This window comes from Erythrolamprus reginae, chromosome 2 (assembly GCF_031021105.1).
Source record: "Erythrolamprus reginae isolate rEryReg1 chromosome 2, rEryReg1.hap1, whole genome shotgun sequence".
Lineage (NCBI taxonomy): Eukaryota > Metazoa > Chordata > Lepidosauria > Squamata > Dipsadidae > Erythrolamprus > Erythrolamprus reginae.
The window spans coordinates 42263788-42286498 of record NC_091951.1 but is presented as its reverse complement, the minus strand read 5'-3'; the positions used below and the strand labels follow the sequence as shown (position 1 = coordinate 42286498).

The following is a 22711-nucleotide window of genomic DNA, read 5'->3' as shown; positions in this document are numbered from 1 at the left end:
GAGGGAGGAAGGAAGGAAGGAAGGAAGGAAGGAAGGAAGGAAGGAAGGAAGGAAGGAAGGAAGGAAGGAAGATGTGAAGGGGGTTTGTGTGACTGGGTGGGAGTTTGTGATGTCGGGTTGACCATGCCCACCCAGGTATTGTGGCTCTCGGTGTTACATTTTCTGTGGAAAATGGGTCCAAGTGGGTCTTTGAATGTTTAAGGTAGCAGACTCCTGACCTAAACTAACAAAGAAAATAACCCAAATGATTTAATGTGCCTCCTGCATCATTTTTATTACCTCCATAATATTAACCATTCAATTGTTTAAGACTTCTAAATCCTTTGCTGTTGGTAGTAAGGACATAATTCTCTCTTCCCTCAAATACCTGTGTTTTATTTTTATTAGAAACATAGAAGTCTGACGGCAGAAAAAGACCTCATGGTCCATCTAGTCTGCTCTTATACTATTTTCTGTGTTTTATCTTAGGATGGATATATGTTTATCCCAGGCATGTTTAAATTCAGTTATTGTGGATTTATCTACCACGTCTGCGGGAAGTTTGTTCCAAGGATCTACTTCTCTTTCAGTAAAATAACATATTCTCACGCTGCTTTTGATCTTTCCCCCAACTAACTTCAGATTGTGCCCCCTTGTTCTTGTGTTCACTTTCCTATTAAAAACACTTCCCTCCTGGACCTTATTTAACCCTTTAACATATTTAAATGTTTCGATCATGTCCCCCCTTTTCCTTCTGTCCTCCAGACTATACAGATTGAGTTCATTAAGTCTTTCCTGATACGTTTTATGCTTAAAACCTTCCACCATTCTTGTAGCCCGTCTTTGGACCCGTTCAATTTTGTCAATATCTTTTTGTAGGTGAGGTCTCCAGAACTGAACACAGTATTCCAAATGCGGTCTTACCAGCGCTCTATACTGTATAGCGGGATCAAAATCTCCCTCTTCCTGCTTGTTATACCTCTAGCTATGCAGCCAAGCATCCTACTTGCTTTCCTTGCCCGACCACTCTGCTCACCCATTTTGAGACTGTCAGAAATCACTACCCCTAAATCCTTCTCTTCTGCAGTTTTTGCTTTGTTTATTTTTTTATTCGTTTCTTGCAAGGAAAATGTTCAACTTCAGGTCTGGGAGGAGAAGCCAGCCTCTCCTCCAGATTTTTAACCTCAGTTCTGCACTCCATTTAGAAGGAGATAACTCAGACCCCTAGACACAGCAGAATTCCACAGAAAAGCCCATCTTTGCTGTCCTTGAAACAATCTTCTGGGTCTCTACCCCAGCCAACAAATAGCCAAGGCCCGAATGTCCCTCTCTGCGGAACCAGATGCCCATAGAAATGATAAATTTAGGGCAAGGAACTGCGCACTGAAAAAAACCCTGGGCCCAAGCGAGGGTGCTGGAGATAAAACTATTATTATAGAACAGTCTCTAATTTTCAGTTATTTTAACTGAATAAATAACGGGTATAGAAATTCAACCATTAATTACGTAAGCTCTGGACCAACACCGTCCTTGAAAAGACATAGACGAGCAACTTGCCCTGCTCACAATGTCAAGCAAGCATAATCTCCACCACAGCTAGAAGAGGTGCCAACGCTATCTGAAGGCTGGCACAGCAAAATCATTTACCACAACGTCCTGCCTGTCAATGATTTTTTTCAGCTTCAACCGCAAAAATATGTGAGGCCGTAATAGATTCAAACTTAATGGAAACTGCTCCAAACTCGACTGCAGAAAATACGACTTCGGCAACAGAGTGATCAGTGTTTGGAAAGCCCTACCTGACTCTGTGATTTCTTTCCCAACGCCCAAAATCTTTAACCTTAGATTGTCTACAGTCGACCTCCCCCCATTCTTAAGAGATCTGTAAGGGGTGTGCATAAGGACACGATTGTACCTACCATTCCTGTCCAACTGTCTTATTACCTAATTTACCTGTATCTACCTTGCTAATGTTTATGTTTATACTAATACTCACTAAAGGTAGTGAGTATTAGTATAAACATAAACATTAGCAAGGTAGATACAGGTAAATTAGGTAATAAGACAGTTGGACAGGAATGGTAGGTACAATCGTAGGTACATGCTTGACAAATAAATAAATAAATAATTTACAATTAAATTAAAATAAAATATGAACCACAGGGATCAATATACAATGACAAGCAATTACCCAACTATCTAGAAATATTAAGGGGATGACACTTTGGAATATACACTGCTCAAAAAAAATAAAGGGAACACTTAAAACAATACAATATAACTCCAAGTAAATCAAACTTCTGTGAAATCAAACTGCACACTTTGGAAGCAACACTGATTGACAATCAATTTCACATGCTGTTGTGCCCATTCAACTTTGTACAGAACAAAGTATTCAATGAGGATATTTCATTCATTCAGATCTAGGATGTGTTATTTGAATGTTCCCTTTATTTATTTATTTTGAGCAGTATATATATATATATATATATATATATATATATATATATATATATATATATATATATATATATATATATTTGTTCTTAATTAAACCTCTGTGCAAAATTCTTAGCAAAACAATCGTTCCCCAAATCAGGATTACTTTTCCAGGCTAGGGCAACAATGTCAACACAACAAAAACTGTCCTTTGGTCTAATTTGAGACGTAGCCAAAGGACCGTTCCAGATGATCCAAAAATTCTGGAACGCTATTAACTTTGTGCTGCTGCAGAGGCTGACGGGATCTTTAAGAATCTGTTCATATGGCTTTTTTTTTTCACACGTTGAGATTATCTAAAAGCTTTATTGTTTTTAAACTGGATTGCACAGAACTGTACACCAAATTTAAAAGAGATTCAAGCAACCCAATACGATAGTGGAAATGTTTACTTCTGTCTAACTCTTGAGCTGGTTTATTCAGGAAATGAGAACTACTTAGTCTTTTGAAATGCCTTTACTGCTAATAAAGTAGCTGGATCTTGAAAGCCTACTAAAGAATTTCTCCAGATCAGGGGCAGGCAAAGTTGGCTCTTCTATGACTTGTGGACTTCAACTCCCAGAATTCCTGAGCCAATCATGCTAGCTCAGGAATTCTGGGAGTTGATGTCCACATGTCATATAAGAGCCAACTTTGCCTACCCCTGCTCCAGATGGACCTAATTACCTAGCGTAATTAAGAAAAAAATTACTTGGAGAAGGAAACATCTACTAGACTTCCATGCATGGCCCCCTCTGGATCTTCCACTGCACATTTCTGTATACACCTATTGAAGCAGCCTAAACCAGGAGTAGGCAAAGTTGGCTCTTCTATGACAAGTGGACTTCAATTTCCAGAATTCCTGAGCTAGCATGATTGGCTCAGGAATTCTGGGAGTTGAAGTCCCCAAGTCATAAAAGAGCCAACTATGCCTAATCTATCTTTGCTCATTTTGCAGTAACATCTTACTGCTGGCTCATATTGTTTGTAATTAAATATTATTCAATAACTTATTCACAAACACCACTGTCACAGAATGTGGTGATGATGATGATGATGATGATTATTATTATTATTAATTAGATTTGTATGCCACCCTTCTCCAAAGACTCAGGGCGGCATACAAATCTAATAAATGTTCCCTCCCAGGCATATTTTCCAATTTCCAATATAGAGAATTGAGAATATGTTCCTTTTTAACTTAAAAGAGCCCAAAGAACCCATGAAAAGCAGACCCAGTCATAGCACAGTGAATACTACACTCATTGCATCCTGTCTACTGTAGTTCTTACAATTATATTTTAAAGGAAAGGGATAATTCGATCACAATGAAGGGGGTTTCATAACCATAGCAACTTCTTAAACAGATTTTAGCCTACAATATTACAAAGATAGAGAAGAGATCCTTACCCAGAGAAGCCACATCGTCTCCGTTTTCCTCCATGATCTCACTCGCTCCTCAGGCCTCAAGACAAATTCAGCCCCCTGCAAAAGAGAAAGTCAGTTAACCCCCAATGCCCTAGCCACGAATCCTAGAAATAGAGAAGGCAGAAAAAGACCTCATGGTCCATCTAGTCTGCCCTTATGCTATGTCCTGTATTTTATCTTAGGATAGATATGTGTTTATCCCAGGCATGTTTACATTCAGTTACTGTGGATTTACCTGCATTGGTTGCTGATCAGTTTCCGGTCACAATTCAAAGTGTTGGTAATGACCTATAAAGCCTTACATGGCATCGGACCAGTATACCTTAAGGACCGTCTTCTGCCACATGAATTCCAGTGGCCGATTAGGTCCCACAGAGTTGGCCTTCTCCGGGTCCCGTCGACTAAGCAATGCCGTCTGGCAGGACCCTGGGGAAGAGCCTTCTCTGTGGTGGCCCTGGCCCTCAGGAATCAACTCCGCCCAGAGATTAGAACTGCCCCCACCCTCCTCGCCTTTCGCAAGTTGTTGAAAACCCACCTATGTCACCAGGCATGGGGAAATTGATACATCCCCTAGCTTCTATGATTTATGGATGGTTTGATTGGGTTGTGTGACTATTTTAATGATAAGGGTTTTTAATTGTTTTTTAAGTATTGGATTTGTACACTGTTTATTGTTGTTATGAGTCTGCAGAGAGGGGCGGCATACAAATCTAATAAATTATTACTGTATTATTATTATTATTATTATTATTATTATTATTATTATTATTATTATATTCTCGCACGTTGCTTCTGATCTTTCCCCCAACTAACCTCTGATTGTGCCCCATTGTTCTTGTGTTCACTTTCCTATTAAAAACACTTAAACCTTTCACATATTTAAATGTTTCGATCATGTCCCCCCCCCCTTTTCTGTTCTGTCCTCCAGACTATACAGATTGAGTTCATTAAGTCTTTCCTGATAAATTTTATGCTTAAGACCTTCCACCATTCTTGTACCCCGTCTTTGGACCTGTTCAATTTTATCAATATCTTTTTTGTAGGTGAAGTCTCCAGAACTGGACACAGTACTCCAAGTGTGGTCTCACCAGCGCTCTATACAGCGGGATCCTAGCAGACGAAATTAATCAAGCTTCAACACGAAGAGGAACCCGCACCCTTTGATTCAAGTGCAAAAGCAGACAACATCATGCTACGTGAGCGACGCCTCAAAAACCACACAGATCCCTTGAGGAATACGCCACATGAGCATAGGGCATGACTGGGCTGCAACCGACACTGTGTCATGATTGTGAGCGGATTGGCTGTCTGTTAACTCTGTACCCACAAATGTAATTAAACACCAATGACTGCTGTGCTAGCATGTCACAACTGGCACTTACAAAACCTAGGCTGTTTCTGTGGCTAGCCACACATGTGAAAATGTTGATTACTAAATCTTTATAAACACCCAAAACTCACTTAACATGCAGATGATCAGTAGAACGATAAACCAAATGTAAGCTATAGAAACATAGAAACATAGAAGACTGACGGCAGAAAAAGACCTCATGGTCCATCTAGTCTGCCCTTATACTATTTCCTGTATTTTATCTTACAATGGATATATGTTTATCCCAGGCATGTTTAAATTCAGTTACTGTGGATTTACCAACCACATCTGCTGGAAGTTTGTTCCAAGGATCTACTACTCTTTCAGTAAAATATTATTTTCTCATGTTGCCTTTGATCATTCCCCCAACTAACTTCAGATTTCAGAAACACTGAAAGGAGTTGAGGCTAAAACGTATGAAGAACAGTTGCAGGAATTGGGTATACCTAGTATAATGAGAAGAAGGATTAGGGGTGACACAATAGCAGTGTTTCATGATCTCAGGAGCTGCCACAAAGAAGAGGAAGTCAAGCTGTTCTCCAAAGCACCTGAGGGCAGGACAAGAAGCAATGGGTGGAAATTAATCAAGGAGGGAAGCAACCTTGAAACAAGGAGAAATTTTCGGACAGTTAGATGTAACTGTTAGAACCAGTTAGATCTAACTTGCCTTTGGAAATGGAGGATGCTCCAACACAGGAGGTTTTTAAAAGAGATTGGACAAGTATTTGTCTCTATAGGGTTTCCTGTATGAGCAAGGGGTTGGACTAGAACAGTGTTTCCCCACCTTGGCAATTTGAAGATATCTGGACTTCAACTCCCAGAATTCCCCAGCCAACATTCGCTGGCTGGGGATTTCTGGGAGTTGAAGTCCAAATATCTTCATGTTGCCAAGGTTGGGAAACACTGGACTAGAAGACCTCCAAAGTCCCTTCCAGCTGTTATTCTGAAAGGCCGTACAACAAAGTAATAAAAAGTATCTCGACCATGACCAATTCATGTAAATCTCCTAAGCAGAGGGCAGCATCAAGCTCTTTAAATTTCTCAAAAGGTTAATGCGAGTCAGACCTTCCTAGACTTGGATGAGGGAAAATACAGGACCAGATACTATACTGAGAAATAGGGAAAAAAATATTGGGAAAAGGCAAGGCAACCTATTTCCCTTGTGTTGCTAACAGAACTAACAATAGTAATAATAATAATAATAATAATAATAATAATAATAATAATAATAATTTATTAGATTTGTATGCCGCCCCTCTCCAAAGACTCGGGGCGTATGGATGTAGGGAGAAAAATATAGGGAGTTTTTCATCTCTGAACATGAAAAAGAGCCAAAAGAAAGCTGGCACTGCCTATTGTTACTAGACCAGGGGGATGCAAAGTTGGCTCTTCAATGACTTGTGGACTTCAACTCCTAGAATTCCTGAGCCAATCATGCTATCTCAGGAATTTTGGGAGTTGAAGTCCACATGTCATAGAAGGGCCAACTTTGCCTAGCCCTGTACTAGACAAAAGGTGTCTTTGTAAATTATTGCACGGATTTAGGCACAAAAGTATCTTATGTTTGCAATATACACTATACTGTACAAAAATTACCATTCACCAGCTAATAATGTAGAAAACCACTTCTCATTTCCTATGTGAAATCCTACCTGTCAGACTGCGAATATCTAAGTTTTGCTGCTCACTGTTCCTCTTTATTGCTGCTTTGAACTCATGATGGCCACTCAAACTATAACTACTTCTTCTTTTGCTCATCACTAGTAGATTTTTATTCCCTGTATTTCCATTATATAGAATTCTAAACTCAACTTCCATAGTAGGAAGGAGTTTGGGGATAACCCGAACTTGGGATCAAATCTACCCTTTGCACGCAACTCACTACTGGGGGATTATTATTATCATCTATTATTGCTTTCTAAATGAGTTCTGATTGCCTTTCCCTTCTGTGAAGCTTTTGTTCAATCTCATCAGTTTAACGCTCCTTCTCTCCAGCCGTGCTTTGATTGAGCAGTTTCTACTCCAGGCTGGTTTAGTTCTGCCTTGATCAAGCAGCCTGCAGGCCACCTTAAGGATATGCCACTTGAGCGCAGGGCATGACTGGGCTGCAACCGACACTGTTATGATTGTCAGCGGAGTGGCTGCCTGTTAATGCTATGCCCACAAACTAATTAAACACCAATGATTGCTGTATTAATGTCCCAACGGGCATTTTATAAAACCTGGGCTGTTTCTGTGGCTAGCAACACATGTGAAAATGTCCATTACTAACCCTTGATCAAGCGGTTTCTACTCTCAAGCCAGCTTAATTCTGCCTTGATCAAGGCCAGCTTAAGGATACATCACCTGAGCTTCAACTTGGTTCAACTTGGCTCCCCCCTTCTGGAATTCACATAACCCAGCTCAGGGGTAGGCAAAGTTGGCTCTTCTGTGACTTGTGGACTTCATCTCCCAGAATTCCTGAGCCAATCAGGCTAGCTCAGGAATTCTGGGAGTTGAAGTCCACATGTCATTAGAAGAGCCAACTTTGCCTAGCCCTGGACCAACTAACCCATGTCCGCAACAACGCTGACCTGCGCAATCAGGGGGACTGTACCCCAAACCAACTCAACAGCGGCCTACAGGTGGAACTCTTGCTTCACAATCAGGAGGTTGTGAATTCAGTCCTAAATAGAGGCAGATGTAGGTCGCAGTGGTTAGATAGTGTGCCACACTGCAGGCTACTTCAGCTAACTACTAGCTGTAGTTCAGCAGTTCAAATCCCACCACCAGCTCAGGGTTCAAATCCCACCAGCAGTTCAAATCCCACCACCAGCAGTTCAAATCCCACCACCAGGGTAAAATGAAGACCCAGATTGTTGGTGGGCAATATGCTGATTCTGCAAAACCGCTTAGAGAGGGCTGTAAAAGCACTATGAAACGGTATATAAGTCTAAATGCTATTGCTACTATCTTGCCTCACAATCAGGAGGTTGCGAGTTCAATCCTAAATACACGCAGACGTAATGGGTCTCCTGCTTGGGCAGGGGGGTTGGACTAGATGACCTGCAAGGTCCCTTCCAACTCTGTTAATATGTATATGTAACCCATCCCACAGAGCAGGCAGCCAAGACAGTTTGGGGGGGAAAGGCTAAGCCGTCCTTTTCCAGATGTCAAACAGGTTGTCAGTGGGAAAGAGGGGAGGGGGGAAAGCAAGGGGGGGTTTGCAACGCCAACCTGTTTCGTGGGTTGAACCACCCACCGAGGGAAGCGGGTTCTCTTCGGGGGTTTTTTCCGCTTTGAGAGGCGGGCGGATGATCGCCAAGACGGTTAGTATGACTCATCGCCCACCTCTCTCCCCACCTCACCACCGGGGAAGGAAGGAGAGACGGCCGAGAAAGCCCAAAATCCCCCCAAAAGCCGTAAGGTGGGCAGCCAGCCGGGGAGAGGCAGTCCCAAGGCCCACCCGAGCCTCCCTTCTCCCGCAAGGGAGGAAAACCTCCCTCACCCCCCTTATTTATTTTATTAAGAGTTGGAAGGGACCTGGTAGGTCATCTAGTCCAGGGGTAGGCAAAGTTGGCTCTTCTATGACTTGTGGACTTCAACTCCCAGAATTCCTAAACCCATCGTGCTACCTGAGGAATTATGGGAGTCGAAGTCCATATGTCATAGAAGAGCCGACTTTGCCTACCCCTGATCTAGACCAACCCACTGCTCAAGCAGGAAACCTTATAGCCCCTTTCCCCAATTTCTCCGACTGCCCGCCTTCCTCCGACTGCAGCTCCGCGCCCCGATCTTCTTGCCTCCCCCCCGCCCAATGCCCCTCCTGCCCTGCAGTTGCGTGTGGGGGGGTTGTCCGGGTCTGGGACCCTACGGGAGACCAACCGTCGTCCGCGACCTCCTTCCTCCTTCTCTTTAATCAGGGATTGGGAAGCTTGGCCTCTCAACGGGATCCGGGCTGCCCCCGGGCGAGTCGCCTGGTCCGGGCGGCCGCGAGGGAGAAGCGGCGCCGCCGAGGCCTCTGCACGGGCGGGCGAGCAACCCCAATATGGTGGCCCGAAGCAGCTTCACAGGCCGGATGTTAGTCGGGGAGGGAAGCTTCGGAACAAAGGAAGCGAGAGGAGGAGAGAGAGCGGCAAAGTGAAGGGGGGGGGAGATAGGGGGGACAGTTGCTTTCCTAGGTGCAGAGGCCCCCTAATGGTGGCGGCCAGGAGGAGACTCCACGGATGTTTCCGGGCTAAAAGAAGGCCGATTAAGGTAAAAAAGGTGTGTGTGTGCTGCCGGTGAGCTCCTGGCTGACCTAGTCTGAGCTTGGAAGCAAAGCAGGTTCCGACTCGGTGAATATTAAAATGTTGAGAGGTCATCATGAAATCCCAAGATTAGAAGAATAATGACCGGCGTTCCTCAAACTTGGCAGCTTTAAGATTTGCGGGTTTCAACTCCCAGAACTCCCTAGCCAACGAAGTCAATCGTTTGAAACAATATTGATTGATTCATTTTATCTATCTATCTATCTATCTATCTATCTATCTATCTATCTATCTATCTATCTATCTCTATCTATCTATCTATCATCTATCTATCATCTATCTATCTACCTACCTATCTAGACTTACATACCGCCCAACTCCCAAAGGACACTGGGCGGTTTATACGTCCAAATAAATAAATAAATTCTATTTGGACATAAATTTTTCTTCATTTATTCGGTTCCTGGCAGCTCACACCACAAAAGTATTTTAAGAAAGTTACAATGAACGTAGCTGCATTTTAAGGATGAAAGTGCATCCTAGTTTAAGGCAACTTCTGCTTTCCAAGGTCTGGGGAAATAATTCTGTTTTGATTGACCCTTTGAATGAATTATTGCTGGTCTGTCAGGGAGGATGTTGTCAGGTACCCAAATGGACTGTCCTGGGCTCCTGCAGATCTCACCTGGTGTGACCAGTCATTTTTTTATCTGGGATGGATTGGTTTCGCCTCCATCCTGAGAAGATTCTGCAGAAAATTGGACTGCCATTTGTCCGAAATGATGTAGGGACTCTTGTGTGTGTGTGTGTGTGTTGGACTAGATCTCCTACAAGATCCTTTCCAACTCTAATAATAATCTAAATGTAATAATCTAAATCTAAAAGTTTTTTATGAACGTCTTCTGAGGTTGAAATCAGACACTCAAGACTTTAAGAACTGGACAGTAGAGAGATAATAAACTGCTCATACTGAGAAACAGAAATCAAATACTTCAGCACAGATTCTTTATACCATGGGTGTCAAACTTGATTTAACTGAGGGTTGCATTAGAGTTCTGTTTGATCTGGGGGGATTGTTGGGGGTTGGGGAGCCTGGCAGCGGTGGGTGTGGACAACCCAATGCCAGTCATGTTGGGGGTACTGAGGTGGGCAAGTGCTAATGCAGGACTTCCATAAGACCTTCCTTCCCTCTCATTATAACCTTCCTTCCTTCTTTTTCCTTCCCTCTTCATTCTCATTTTTTTTCTTCCTTTCTTTCCTTCTATTTATTTATTTATTTATTTATTTATTTATTTATTTATTTATTTATTTATTTATTTATTTATTTATTAGATTTGTATGCTGCCCCTCTCCGTGGACTCGGGGCGGCTCACAGCAATAATAACTAATATATAACAAATCTAATAATTTAAAAGAAACACTAAAAACCCCATTATTAAAAGCAAACATACACACAAGCATACCATACATAAACTGTATAGGCCCGGGGGAGATGTTTCAATTCCCCCATGCCTGACGGCAAAGGTGAGTTTTCAAAGAGGGGTTAAATCCATAAAAAATTTAAATCCATTAAAAATTCATAAAATTCTTCTACAGTACTACTGTAAACTGGTAGGATATCACATGTAGTTCCTGCTGAGAAACATTATAGAATGACTGTTTAATGCAAAGGGTGGGTTTTAAAAGTCCAAATACTTGTTAAATACATTAAAAAAAATCTTTCCTCTACTTCATGGAAATTCGTTTTTCACGGGTGATCTTGGAACGCATCCCCCGCGAAAAACGAGGGATCACTGTACGTATAATAATAATTAATGATTAATAATAATTTATTAGATTTGTATGCCGCCCCTATCCGAAGACTCGGGGCGGCTCACAACAATAATAAAAATAATATAGTAGAACAAATCTAATATTAAAAAACATATAAAACCCTATCATTATTTAAAAAACCAAACAACACATTCATACCGAACATAAAACAAAATATAAAAAAGCCTGGGGGAAAGGTGTCTCAACTCCCCCATGCCTGGCGGTATAAGTGAGTCTTGAGTAGCTTACAAAAGACAGGGAGGGTGGGGGCAGTTCTAATCTCCGGGGGGAGTTGATTCCAGAGGGCTAGGGCCGCCACAGAGAAGGCTCTTCCCCTGGGGCCCGCCAAACGACATTGTTTAGTCGACGGAACCCGGAGAAGGCCAACTCTGTGGGACCTTATTGGTCGCTGGTATTCGTGCAGTAGCAGGCGGTTCCGGAGGTACTCTGGTCCAAAGCCATGTAGGGCTTTAAAGGTCATAACCTATACTTTGAATTGTGACCGGAAACTGATCGGCAGCCAATGCAAGCCACGGAGTGTTGTAGAAATGTGGGCAAACTCTTGGATGCCCCACGATGGCTCACGGCTGCGTTTTGCACGATCTGAAGTTTCCGAACACTTTTCACTATCACTTATGACTATCATTAAGTGTTGTATCTTATGATTCTTGACAAACATATCTTTTCTTTTATAGAAACAAAGAAACATAGAAGATTGACAGAAATCAGCACTTTTCATTGCTCCGCGCTTCCTGGCTGCACCGTTCTTGAGTTGCTTGCTTGGCTTCGTCAGGGACTAGAAGGACTGCTCTGTGTGCAATTCTCAATTCTTTGTTTTGTCCGTCTTGTGTGGTTGCTTTTTAAAGGTACTTAAACCATTGATAAGCTGCCCAGAGTCGCTGGGCGGCGTATATATTTATTAAATGTATTCCAGAACAATGGTTCTTAACCAGCGGTGGGCTATGAGCCGGAACGCTAAATTGCGCTCACCGCCGCAGCTCATAAGTTCTTGCGGGACCAGCGCGATTTTGCTGGTGCACCTGTGGAGGTAGCAAAATCGCGCACAGAGCATCGGTAAAACCTTGCCAAAACGCAGGTGCAATTTTGCTACCTCCACAGGTGCAGCAGCAAAATCGCGCTGGTCCCGCAAGAACTTATGAGCCGCCGCGGCAAGCGCAATTTAGCATTCCGGCTCGTAGCCCACCGCTGTTCTTAACCTTTTTGAATGAATTTCCCCCTTGAGCCAATGAGGAAGTTGTCATCGCCCATCTCCCCCAACATAACCAAATATATATCTAAACAAAAAGTTTACACGAAGAGCACAACAAAAAATTTGAAATAATAAAACTGAGAAACCAAAATATAATATTGGAGTGTTGTATTGCCTCTGTACAAATCGATGGCGAGACCACACTTGGGAGTACTGTGTACAGTTCTGGTCACCGCACCTCAAGAAGGATATAATGGAACTGGAAAAGGTGCAAAAAAGGGCCACCAGAATGATCAAGGAAATAGACAACCCCCCCTTATGAAACCAGATTGCAACGCCTTGGTCTCTTCAGCCTTGAAAAACAGCGTTTAAGAGGTGACTTGATCGAAGTGTATAAAATCATGCATGGGATAGAAAAAAGAATCCTTTTCTCTATCACACAATACTAGGACGAGGGGGCACTCCCTAAAGCTCATAGGTAAGAAAGCGAGGACAAATCAAGGGAAATATTTCTTCACCCAGAGGGTCCTTGGTTTATGGGATTCACTTCCAGAGGCCATGATAGCTGTCAGCCTGGATAGCTTCAAGGCAGGATTAGACAGATTCATGGATGCCAAGTGTATTGGTGATTATTGAAACAGATGTCCATGTGCCGCCTCTATGTTGGTTGAGGCAGGCAGGATTCCCTTGAGTACTATTTGTTGGGGGTCAAGGGAAAGGGAGGGTCTTGCCTTCTCTTTCTGCTCAAGATCCCCATGGACAATTGGTGAGCCACTGTGTGACACAGAATGCTGGACTCGATGGGCTTTGGCCTGATTCAGCAGGGCTCTTCTTATATTCTTATGAGTGCATGCTAAAAATTACAATACAAAAGAGACACACAAAATGTTTTACAGAACACAATATAAATTCGAAAATGAAGTTGAAAACTCAAACTGGAACATGAAATCCAATGCAAGCAAATACAATGATAAAAGTTCCTTTATTTTAATTAACGAAACAAAGTCTGATGACCCTCCCAATTAATGAAAAAAGTCTGATGACCCTCCCAACAAAGTGTATTTTATATACTATGAGAGAATGTATAGAAAATAATGTAGTGCTTTAATAGAACAATAAATCCAGTGATTCGAATACAACAATATGGAGCTTTATGTTATTTTTTTATTCAGCTACATTTACTCTGCAGATGTATTCCAGTAAAGTTTAACATTGGGAATAATGCCAAAAGATAATAACTTAACATTCAGTAGAGGCTGCTAGCCAATCATTCCCTAGAAATGATTTTAATATGATTCCTGAACTGGAAAAGGACTGGCTGTGTTATTGTTACAAAGAGGTGAAACAGCTCAATTATCACAGCAAAGGTTATGGACACAATCTGACTGTGGAAGATATACATATATAAACTGCTCCTGTGCAAGTTCCAATCCAAGTTGAATTAGAAGAACAAAATCAACTAGTTTTCAGATACGATCCAGATCGCGGATCCATCGTTTCCAAGGAGAACATCAGGAATTGCTTTGAAGTCATGAAACTCCTTGGTCGGGAACAGGACGAACTATGGAATGAAATCAAGTAAATTGTTAAAAAAGTCGAATGTGGGGAGGGAGGGAGGGGTGAAGGGAGGGAGGAAGGAAGGAAGGAAGGAAGGAAGGAAGGAAGGAAAACTTAATGTCGGAATAGATATTGAAAATTGCTAAGAAGAGAAGAAAAACCAAAGGGAAGAAAGAACAAAGATCTCAGGAAGAAGCTTAAAACATTTCTGACACTCAAAGATGTTGCAATGACCTTCGGTGGTGCAGTGTTAGAGTGCAGAATTGCAAGCTACTTCTGCTGACCGGCTACCAGCAGTTTGGCAGATCGAATCTCAGTAGGCTCAAGGTTGACTCAGCCTTCCATCCTTCCAAGGTGGGTAAAATGAAGACCCAGATTGTTGGAGGCAATATGCTTACTCTCTGTAAACCGCTTAGAGAGGGCTGTAAACCACCATGAAGTGGTATATACATGTCTAAATGCTAATGCTTTTGCTAAAGATGGAATCAGACATAGGAGAAAACAAGGAGAGCCTTCCATTCACTGGCTGGGGAATTCTGGGAGTTGAAGTCCAAATATCTTCAAGTGGCCAAGGTTGGGAAACACTGATCTGGAAAATAAGGTTACAAGGCACATAGATCTTGTGGGGAATGTTTGCGGGGGAACTTGGTATTACTATCATGTAGCGGGAAGCCAGCGGAAGAGAACGAGCAGTGCCAATGGTCAGTAGAAACATAGAAACATAGAAGACTGACGGCAGAAAAAGACCTCATGGTCCATCTAGTCTGCCCTTATACTATTTCCTGTATTTTATCTTACAATGGATATATGTTTATCCCAGGCATGTTGAAATTCAGTTACTGTGGATTTACCAACCACGTCTGCTGGAAGTTTGTTCCAAGGATCTACTACTCTTTCAGTCAAATAATATTTTCTCACGTTGCTTTTGATCTTTCCCCCAACTAACTTCAGATTGTGTCCCCTTGTTCTTGTGTTAACTTTCCTATTAAAATCACTTCTCTCCTAGAGCTTATTTAACCCTGTAACATATTTAAATGTTTCGATCATGTCCCCCCTTTTCCTTCTGTCCTCCAGACCAGTGTTTCCCAACCTTGGCCACTTGAAGGTATCTGGACTTCAACTCCCAGAATTCCCCAGCCAGCATTCGCTGGCTGGGGAATTCTGGGAATTGAAGTCCAAATATCTTCAAGGGGCCAAGGTTGGGAAACACTGCTCCAGACTATACAGATTGAGTTCATTAAGTTTTTCCTGATACGTTTTAGGCTTAAGACCTTCCACCAAGTAGATCATCGACTGGCGTTGTGGTGAAGAGATGAGCATCCTCATTCTGCTTCCCTACAAGTACGAAATGCACACTGTAATATACTGTAATACGCTGGTGCGCTGGGTGACCAAGATGCTTACTGAAGCGCACAAAACCGAGAGTCAGTGTCAGCCTAGAATTTCTTGACCATTTTGAGATTGAAGGCAAGGCTTTTCTCAACTGTGTCATGACAGATGAAACTTGGGCTCATCACCATAACTCCAGAGAGCAAATGTCAATCAATGCCCCAGGCCTGTTTTGCTCCCGATAGAATCTCCCGACGAAGTCTCCTCTGACCAAGGAAGCGTGAGTGACAGGGAAGAGGGGAGTTTGACAGCCAGCCAGAAGGAGATCAATCATCCTTATCATCCCTGGATTCTGAACAAGAACTTATGACGGACCCATGCATGCGTAGAGTGATGCATAGGAGAGAACAACTGAAGGATTATTACAGGAGATAAGTGAGGCCACCTGGGGTTGGGTGGGGCTGCTGTAATTAGTGCTACAGAGAAAAAGAGCAGCGTGCTGGTTTAGCCTTGTGGAAGTTTATCTGATTCATAGTTTCGTCAAGATCATGGTTTTACCGTTTCCCTGTTCAAGACTGTGTGGACTTTCTGGACTTTGGAGTTGGACTTAATCTTCCCAGTTACTGGGTGAGAAATTGGATTGCATTTAACCTGTGCCTTGGGTGTATCAGAAAATCCCTTTTGACATTTTAAAAGGGATTTTTTTTTCTGCTTTTCTGTTGATAAAGACTTTTGGTTTTCCTTCTATCGTGTGGTGTGTGTCTTTCTGGACTAATTACCCTGTAATTACGGGCGGTTGGGACACGCCGGCAGAACAGCATATTACAGTGCGCACTTCACACTTGGAGAGAAACAGAATGAGGACGCTCATCTCTAACCTTCACCACAACACCAGTCAATGATCTACTGACCACCGGCACTGCTTGTTTGCTTACGCTGGCTATTACACGATAATAATACCAACTTCCCCCGCGAACATTCCCCGCAAGAGCTATGTGCTTGGCAATCTTACTTTCTGGATAACCTTCGTATCTATCAACACAAAAAGAAAAGTGAGTACAGTATATTCTGTAAACTACAGATAGTCCTTGACTTATTACCATTCATTCAGTGACTGGTCAAACGTACGATTGTTTCTCACACTTACAGCTATTGCAAGGATCCCCATGCTCATGGGATCAAAATTTGGACCCTTGGCAATCGTCATGCATTTATGATGGTTGTAGTGTCCTGGAATGGTGTGACCGCCTTTTGTGACCATCTGACACACAAAGACAATGAGGAAGCCAGACTCACTTAATAACTGTGTAACAATTGCAATGATTTACTTAACCGCTGTGGCCAGGAAGGTTGTAAAATATGCAAAAATCACTTCATTGTCTTGCTTAGCATCAGAAATTTTGAGTCCAATTGTTTGCATATGTACTACCTTTACTATACAATACGCTTAATTTCACATTCTAGCAAACTACCATATTTTTCGCAGAATAAGACACACTTTTTTCCTCCCTAAAAGAGGCTGGAAATTTGGGTATGTCTTATACTCTGAATGCAGCTTTTTCAAAGCTTTTTTCCAACCCTAACGAGATGCTAAGGATCTTCCCAGCTCTTATCTTGCAGGCTCTTTCATTGTTACTCTCTGCGAAGAATGTTTTTCCAGCCCTAAGTCTTTGCAGGCTTTTTTTCCATTGCTCTACTTGCTCCCTAACGTTTCTTTCTAACCCTAACAAGGTGCTTACAATCTTCTCAGTTCTTACCGGTTTGCAGGCTCTTTCACTGTTACTCCCTCCGATTAAGGGTTTTTTTTTAAAGCCCTAACCAGTGGATAAAATAATGTGCTGAAGCTGACCAGAGTAAGGACGCTAGCCAGATGAATACCTGGTTGGCAGATGCCCCCCTCATTTTCCTCCCCATAAACTAAGATGCGTCTTATACTCTGAAAAATACAGTAATAGGAACATAAGTGAATACTACTGCCATGTTTGCTTCATGTCAGTTACCCATTTTACAACCATCATGACTTATGATGATGATGGGCAGGCTCCATTGAGGTTATCAGTCAAGGACTACCTTGGCAATTATGTGATTATACGATGATTATTATTATTTTGTTATTCACTTGCTTCCACAGTTCTTCATTCTTAGTTCCTTCAACTGCAAAGTACAAAGTTATATCCTGCCTGTACTAAGATAGAGCAAGACAAACAACCATTTGGCCTGAACTATATAAGCCCCAGTGCAGGGATGTCAAACTCGATTTCATTGAGGGCCACATCCGGATTGTATTTGACCTCGGAGGTCCAGGGTGTGTGGCATGGCCAGGGTGGGCGTGGCCAGCTTGACATCACTCATCGAGGCTCCATTTTAAGCCGCGGTGGCCTCCTGCAGGCCTCTGCCAGCAAAAACGGAGCTTGGGGAGGCTCTATATGGTCAAAAGAAGCCTGGCAGGCCGCAAGCAGCCTCTCCAAGCTCCATTTTTGCTGACAGACCCAATGCAGGCTGGGTCCTTCGCTGTTTCCAGGGCGAGCCCGTGGGCCAGATCTAAGCAACCAGATCCACCCTGTAGGCCTTGATTTTGGCAGCCCTGCCCTAGTGCTTCGCCTCGCTTGCAGTTTTCATAATTTTGCAAAACACGATGCTTTCCCTGAATGACGCAGTTTTACTCTCAAGTCTCTTTTAGGAACTGACAATTTATATGACGATAATTCAAATATGATATTAAGTCACCTGCCTCGGTTATCCAAACAAACGGAAAAGAAGCCGCTTAGAAATCCAGAGGGCTGACCATAGTTCCCTCTAAGCTGAGCAGTGAGCAATCGCTCACTTAAAAATCATCATCAACTCAGAGTTTTCCAAACCTGCCCAGAAGCCGAGAGGGAAAGAGTGAGAGGGAAGGAGAGAGAGAGGAAGAGAGAGAAACAGATTGAAAAAAGAGAGGAAGGAAAAGAGAAAGAAAAAGAATGGGAGTAAGGAAGAGAGAAAGAAAATCAAAATCTAGTTTGAAACTAGCTCAACTATTTAAGTGGCATTTTGATATTGATAGTGTTGCCCTATTATGAGCTCACTGTTATAGACACACAGTACAGTATTTTATTTTGAAATTCTCTGAGGCAAAACAGGTTTTTTATTTGTTTGTTTGTTTGTTTGTTTATTTATTTATTATTCCTGTGCCGCCCAGTCCCAAAGGGACTGCCGCTCAGACACTATACTTTTCCGCCCACCCCCCAAAACAATTAGAGGGAACACTGGCTGAGACAACACATTATACAAAACCCGTTTAAAGACACACAGCAAATCCAAGCAAAACTCACCAGTAACTGAGTCACTGGATGGCAAAGGATCGGTGGGAGTGCCAGGACCAATACTATCATCCATGGAAAGTTCAGAATTTGTTGCTGGAGACGCCGCTTGGTTTCCCATGTTGGCTTCGCTCTGCTGAGATCCTGGTTTGGGCAACAACAGACGGTTCCCGCCTGGCTCTTCAAAAGTCCTTTTGTTGCTCTTGCCTACTCGGGAGGACTCATAGGGGGCATATAGCGCTTTTCTGTGCTCGCGACGCCAGCGGTCCGCAGGAGGCCTCGGGTGGCTTACCGAAAGCCGTGGGACGACCAGATTTCGCTTGATGCAGAGAAATCGATTAAGTTCTTCGAAATAAGGCCACACGCGGCGTCCGTGGCGAGCGGTGCTGTTCCCATCCACTATCACTTTGAAGCCCCGTCGAAGGGCCTTGGCACGTTCGCGGCACTGCTCCCAATCCCTGTTGTAGCCCCGGTCCTGCATTTCCTCCGCTATCCATTGGAACTGGGCAACCGTGCGATAGTTTGATGCCAGGGCGCTCTGCACCTCGTCATCACCCCACACCTCAATGAAGGCCCGGGTCTCCTCGTCAGTCCAAACAGGCTGGCGCCTTGATTTAGTGGGAGAGGAAGAGACCTGCGAGGAAGCCGTCAGTGTGTCGTGATTCGGCATGGGCACGGTCTCTGGAAGGGCTATCAGACAACATGGTATCAGACAACGTCGCTTCGAGAAGGGCGGCATAAAAATCTAATCAATCAATCAATCAATCAATCAAGAATTGTCCTAAAAATGTGAGTTCCGGTTGTATTTATAAATGAAGAGGCAACAGTCATTGCAAGAATGTTTAAAATTTATTAAAAACTACTAAAATTAAGTAAGCTTTTAAGTAAGATTTTACCAGCTCTTACTGGTTGCAAGCTCTTTCATTGTTACTCTCCTAATAAAGCTTTTTTTAAAGCCCTAACCAGAGAATAAAATAATGTGCTGAAACTGACCAGACTAAGGACACTAACCAGATGAATACCTGGTAAGCAGATTCTTTTCCCTATTTTCCTCCCTAAAAACTAAAGTGCATCTTATACTCTGAAAAATATGGTACTTTTTAAAGAATATATACCACTGCTGCATAATATATTCCAATCACAAGGTTTCAGAGCAGATTTATAGACATGGCTGGTTTTAGTTTCATGGATTGACATGCAAAACAATTACTCACCTATGTAGCTGCCATCAGTGGAAATGTACGCTATTCAAGGAGAAAAAGAAAAACAGACAAAATTAGAAGCAGTCAGTTTTAGATGCCTTAATTCCAAAAAAGAGTGTAAAACACACAGAGAAAACACACACAGAAGCAACTCACCCTGCTCTCAATGTCAAGTAAGTAAGTAAACCGCTCTGAGACTCCGGAGAGGGGCGGCATACAAATCTAATAAATAATAATAATAATAATCTCCACCACAGCTAGAAGGGACGCCAACTTTCTCTGAAGGTTGGCACAACAAAATGATTTACCACAATGTCCTGCCTGTCAATGATTTTTCAGCTTCAATCACAATAGATGAGCACACAACTGATTCAAACTTAATGTAAACTGCTCCAAACTTGACTGCAGAAAATACGACTTCAGCAACAGAGTGATCAATATCTGAAATGTACTACCTGACTCTGTGGGTTCTTCCCCAGACCCCAAAAACTTTAACCTTAGATTATCTACAGTCAGCCTCACCCCATTCCTAAGAGGTCTGTAAGGGGCGTGCATAAGGACATGATTGTACCTACTGTCCCTGTCTTACTGTCCTATTGCCCAATTTACCTGTACCTACCTTGCTAATGTTTATGTTTATACCAATACCTGCTATCTTGTACATGTTTAAGAAATAAATAAATAAAATAAAATATGAACCACAGGGATCAATATATAATGGCAAGCAATTACCCAACAATTGTAACAAAATTTGGTTTTCAGTTCCTAAACATATTTTCCAGTTCCCAATTTTTTGGAGTACATACCTGAATGAAATGAGAATATGCTTCTTTTTAACTTAAAAGAGCCCAAAGAGCCCATAATAAAAAGAAGACGTTGTGCTACACATCCGTGTCTACTGTAGCTCTTACAATTTGTTTTTAAAGGAAAGGGGTTATTTGGTCACAATGATGGGGCTTTCACAACCATAGCAATTTCTTAAACAGATTTTAGCCTACAATATTACGATGATAGAGAACAGATCCTTACTCAGGGAAGCCACATCTTCATCGTTTTCCTCCATGATCTCACTCGCTCCTAAGGCCTCAAGACGAATTCAGCCGCCTGCAAAAGAGAAAGTCAGATAACCCCCAATGCCTTAAATCAGGGATAGGCAAAGTTGTCTCTTCTATGACTTGTGGACTTCAACTCCCAGAATTTCTCAACTTGTATGACTGGCTCAGAAATTCTGGGAGTTGAAGTCCACAAGTCATAGAAGAGCCAACTTTGCCTACCCCTGCCTTAAACCACTAGATCAAACTGGTTTGTTATCATTATATAAGCCACCCAGGATCCCTCTAATAGTGAAATGGGTGGCATACCAATAAATAACACAGTCTATGTTCTTCTGTATTGAAAGTTCTGCAGGGACATTCACCACTATTTGATTGCCCCTCCTTCATTTGAATTTTGAATGAGCTTTTATATGTTAAATAACCCCAATGTATTAAATAATCAAGATAAATATATTTCTCTAAAACAGTGGTTCTCAACTTTTCTAATGCTGTGACCCCTTAATATAGTTGCTCATGTTGTGGTGACCCCCAACGATCGGTCTAGCACCAATTCCCCCAACAGAGCTTTATGCTGATTGGCAGAAAGGTCAGAGGGACACCTCCACTGTAAACACGTGATTGGTCAGATTGTAAAAATATTTTCCAACGCGACAGAATAGAAGCTTTAGTTCCTAACACCATGGGAAATTTGTCTTTTCCCGTGGTCTTAGGTGACACCTGTGAAACGGTCATTCGCCCCCCAAAGGGGTCCCGACCCCCAGGTTGAGAACCACTGCTCTAAAAGAAGCACAATTATGCTATACTCCCCAAAATGGTTGCTAATAGTTCTTGCTGTTAGGGCAAGGGTCTCCAACCTTGGAAACTAAGGGGCGTACATAAGTGCACCAATGTGCCTTCCGCCCCCTGTCCAATTGTCTCTCCTTTATCTCCTTTATCTTTTCTTCCTTTCATATATCTTCTCTATTTTTATATCTTTTCTTCTATCCTTTTCTTTATATATATTACTACTTGTCTATTCTCTTCAATGTGTATTGTTTATTGGAAAAAATAAACAAACAAACAAACAAACAAACTTTTAAGACTTGTGGACTTCAACTCCCAGAATTCCTGAACTAGCATTATTGACTCTGGAATTCTGGGAGTTGTAGTCCTCAAGTCTTACAAGAGCCAACATTGTCTACCTGTGAGCCACTAACGCAGCCATGAGTCCTAGCAGGAAAAATGCAATCAAGCTTCAGCATGAAGAGGAGCTCGCACCCTTGGATTCAAATGCAAAACGATGCATTTGAATCAAAGGGTGCAAATCGTTCACGTCTGCACAGACAACACCGTGCTACGTGAATCACGCTTCAATAAACCACTACGGGAGACCAACCCTTGTCCGCGATCTCCTCCTCCTCAATCAAGGATCGGAAGCCTCCTGGCCAATGGGAGCTGGGATCCGGGCCTCGGGCAAGTCGCCTGGTTCGGGCGGCCGCGAGGGAGAAGTGGCGGGCGAGCAACCCCAATATGGTGGCCCGAGCAGCTGCACAGGCCGGATGTTAGTCGGGGAGGGAAGCTTCGGAACAAAGGAAGCGAGAGGAGGAGAGAGAACGGCGAGTGGGTTGGGGAGGGAACCGCTGCTTTCCTAGGTGCAGAGCCCCCTAGTGGTGGCGGCCAGGAGGACACTCCATGGAATATCCGGGCGAAAAGAAGGCCGATTAAGGTAAAGAAGGTGTGTGTACTGCCGGTGAGCTCTTGGCTGACCTTGTCTGGGCTTGGAAG

The 22711-nt window shown here is 42.7% G+C and overlaps 3 protein-coding genes and 2 long non-coding RNA genes across 13 annotated transcripts in view; 3 read left to right on the top strand and 2 right to left on the bottom strand.

Moving 5' to 3' along the window:
* LOC139160286 (uncharacterized) overlaps nucleotides 1-5398 on the top strand; it is a 29484-nt gene extending 24086 nt beyond the window's left edge. The window contains exon 3 of the long non-coding RNA XR_011557911.1: nucleotides 4929-5398. This is a non-coding gene — a long non-coding RNA (uncharacterized lncRNA). The remainder of the gene's footprint in view (nucleotides 1-4928) is intronic.
* LOC139160256 (uncharacterized) overlaps nucleotides 1-9533 on the bottom strand; it is a 15565-nt gene extending 6032 nt beyond the window's left edge. The window contains exons 1-3 of one of the 6 annotated variants that reach the window (XM_070737943.1): nucleotides 9122-9467; nucleotides 5704-5805; nucleotides 3868-3942 (exon numbers count right to left, since the gene is read on the bottom strand). In XM_070737943.1, the coding sequence (XP_070594044.1) occupies nucleotides 3868-3901 (34 nt within the window). In that variant the 5' untranslated portion in view covers nucleotides 3902-3942; nucleotides 5704-5805; nucleotides 9122-9467. Of the gene's footprint in view, nucleotides 1-3867; nucleotides 3943-5703; nucleotides 5806-9121 lie in introns of all 6 variants that reach the window. The other 5 variants (XM_070737945.1, XM_070737947.1, XM_070737944.1 and 2 more) reach the window with 5 other exon arrangements.
* Nucleotides 8970-15379, top strand: LOC139160288 (uncharacterized). Its single transcript, XR_011557913.1, has 3 exons — nucleotides 8970-9493; nucleotides 11991-12161; nucleotides 15325-15379. It is a non-coding gene; the product is annotated as an uncharacterized lncRNA (long non-coding RNA).
* On the bottom strand, nucleotides 13469-22570 carry LOC139160276 (uncharacterized). Of its 2 annotated transcripts, none has more exons than XM_070737979.1 (5): nucleotides 22323-22570; nucleotides 20922-20996; nucleotides 19905-19934; nucleotides 18703-19380; nucleotides 13469-14066 (listed from the first exon to the last, which is right to left on the bottom strand). In XM_070737979.1, exons 2-5 carry the CDS (start codon nucleotides 20953-20955, stop codon nucleotides 14035-14037), a joined length of 774 nt encoding a protein of 257 aa, XP_070594080.1. In that variant the 5' UTR covers nucleotides 20956-20996; nucleotides 22323-22570; the 3' UTR covers nucleotides 13469-14034. The 2 variants fall into 2 exon arrangements, with proteins under 2 accessions (XP_070594080.1, XP_070594081.1); XM_070737980.1 differs by having other exon boundaries at nucleotides 22129-22336.
* Nucleotides 22339-22711, top strand: part of LOC139160247 (zinc finger protein 420-like) — a 71930-nt gene continuing 71557 nt past the window's right edge. The window contains exon 1 of one of the 3 annotated variants that reach the window (XM_070737926.1): nucleotides 22339-22652. The gene's annotated coding sequence lies outside the window, so the exon portion shown is untranslated. The other 2 variants (XM_070737930.1, XM_070737925.1) reach the window with 2 other exon arrangements.

Bases quoted from the DNA above. Each gene is read 5' to 3' on its own strand.
- LOC139160276 (XM_070737979.1), bottom strand. From the start codon at position 20,955: ATGGAGGAAAACGATGAAGATGTGGCTTCCCTGA. The intron at 19,935-20,921 runs GTAAGGATCTGT...CTCCTTGAATAG, and splicing joins TGAAGATGTGGCTTCCCTGA to CGTACATTTCCACTGATGGC. The intron at 19,381-19,904 runs GTGAGTAATTGT...GTTGTCTGATAG, and splicing joins CACTGATGGCAGCTACATAG to CCCTTCCAGAGACCGTGCCC.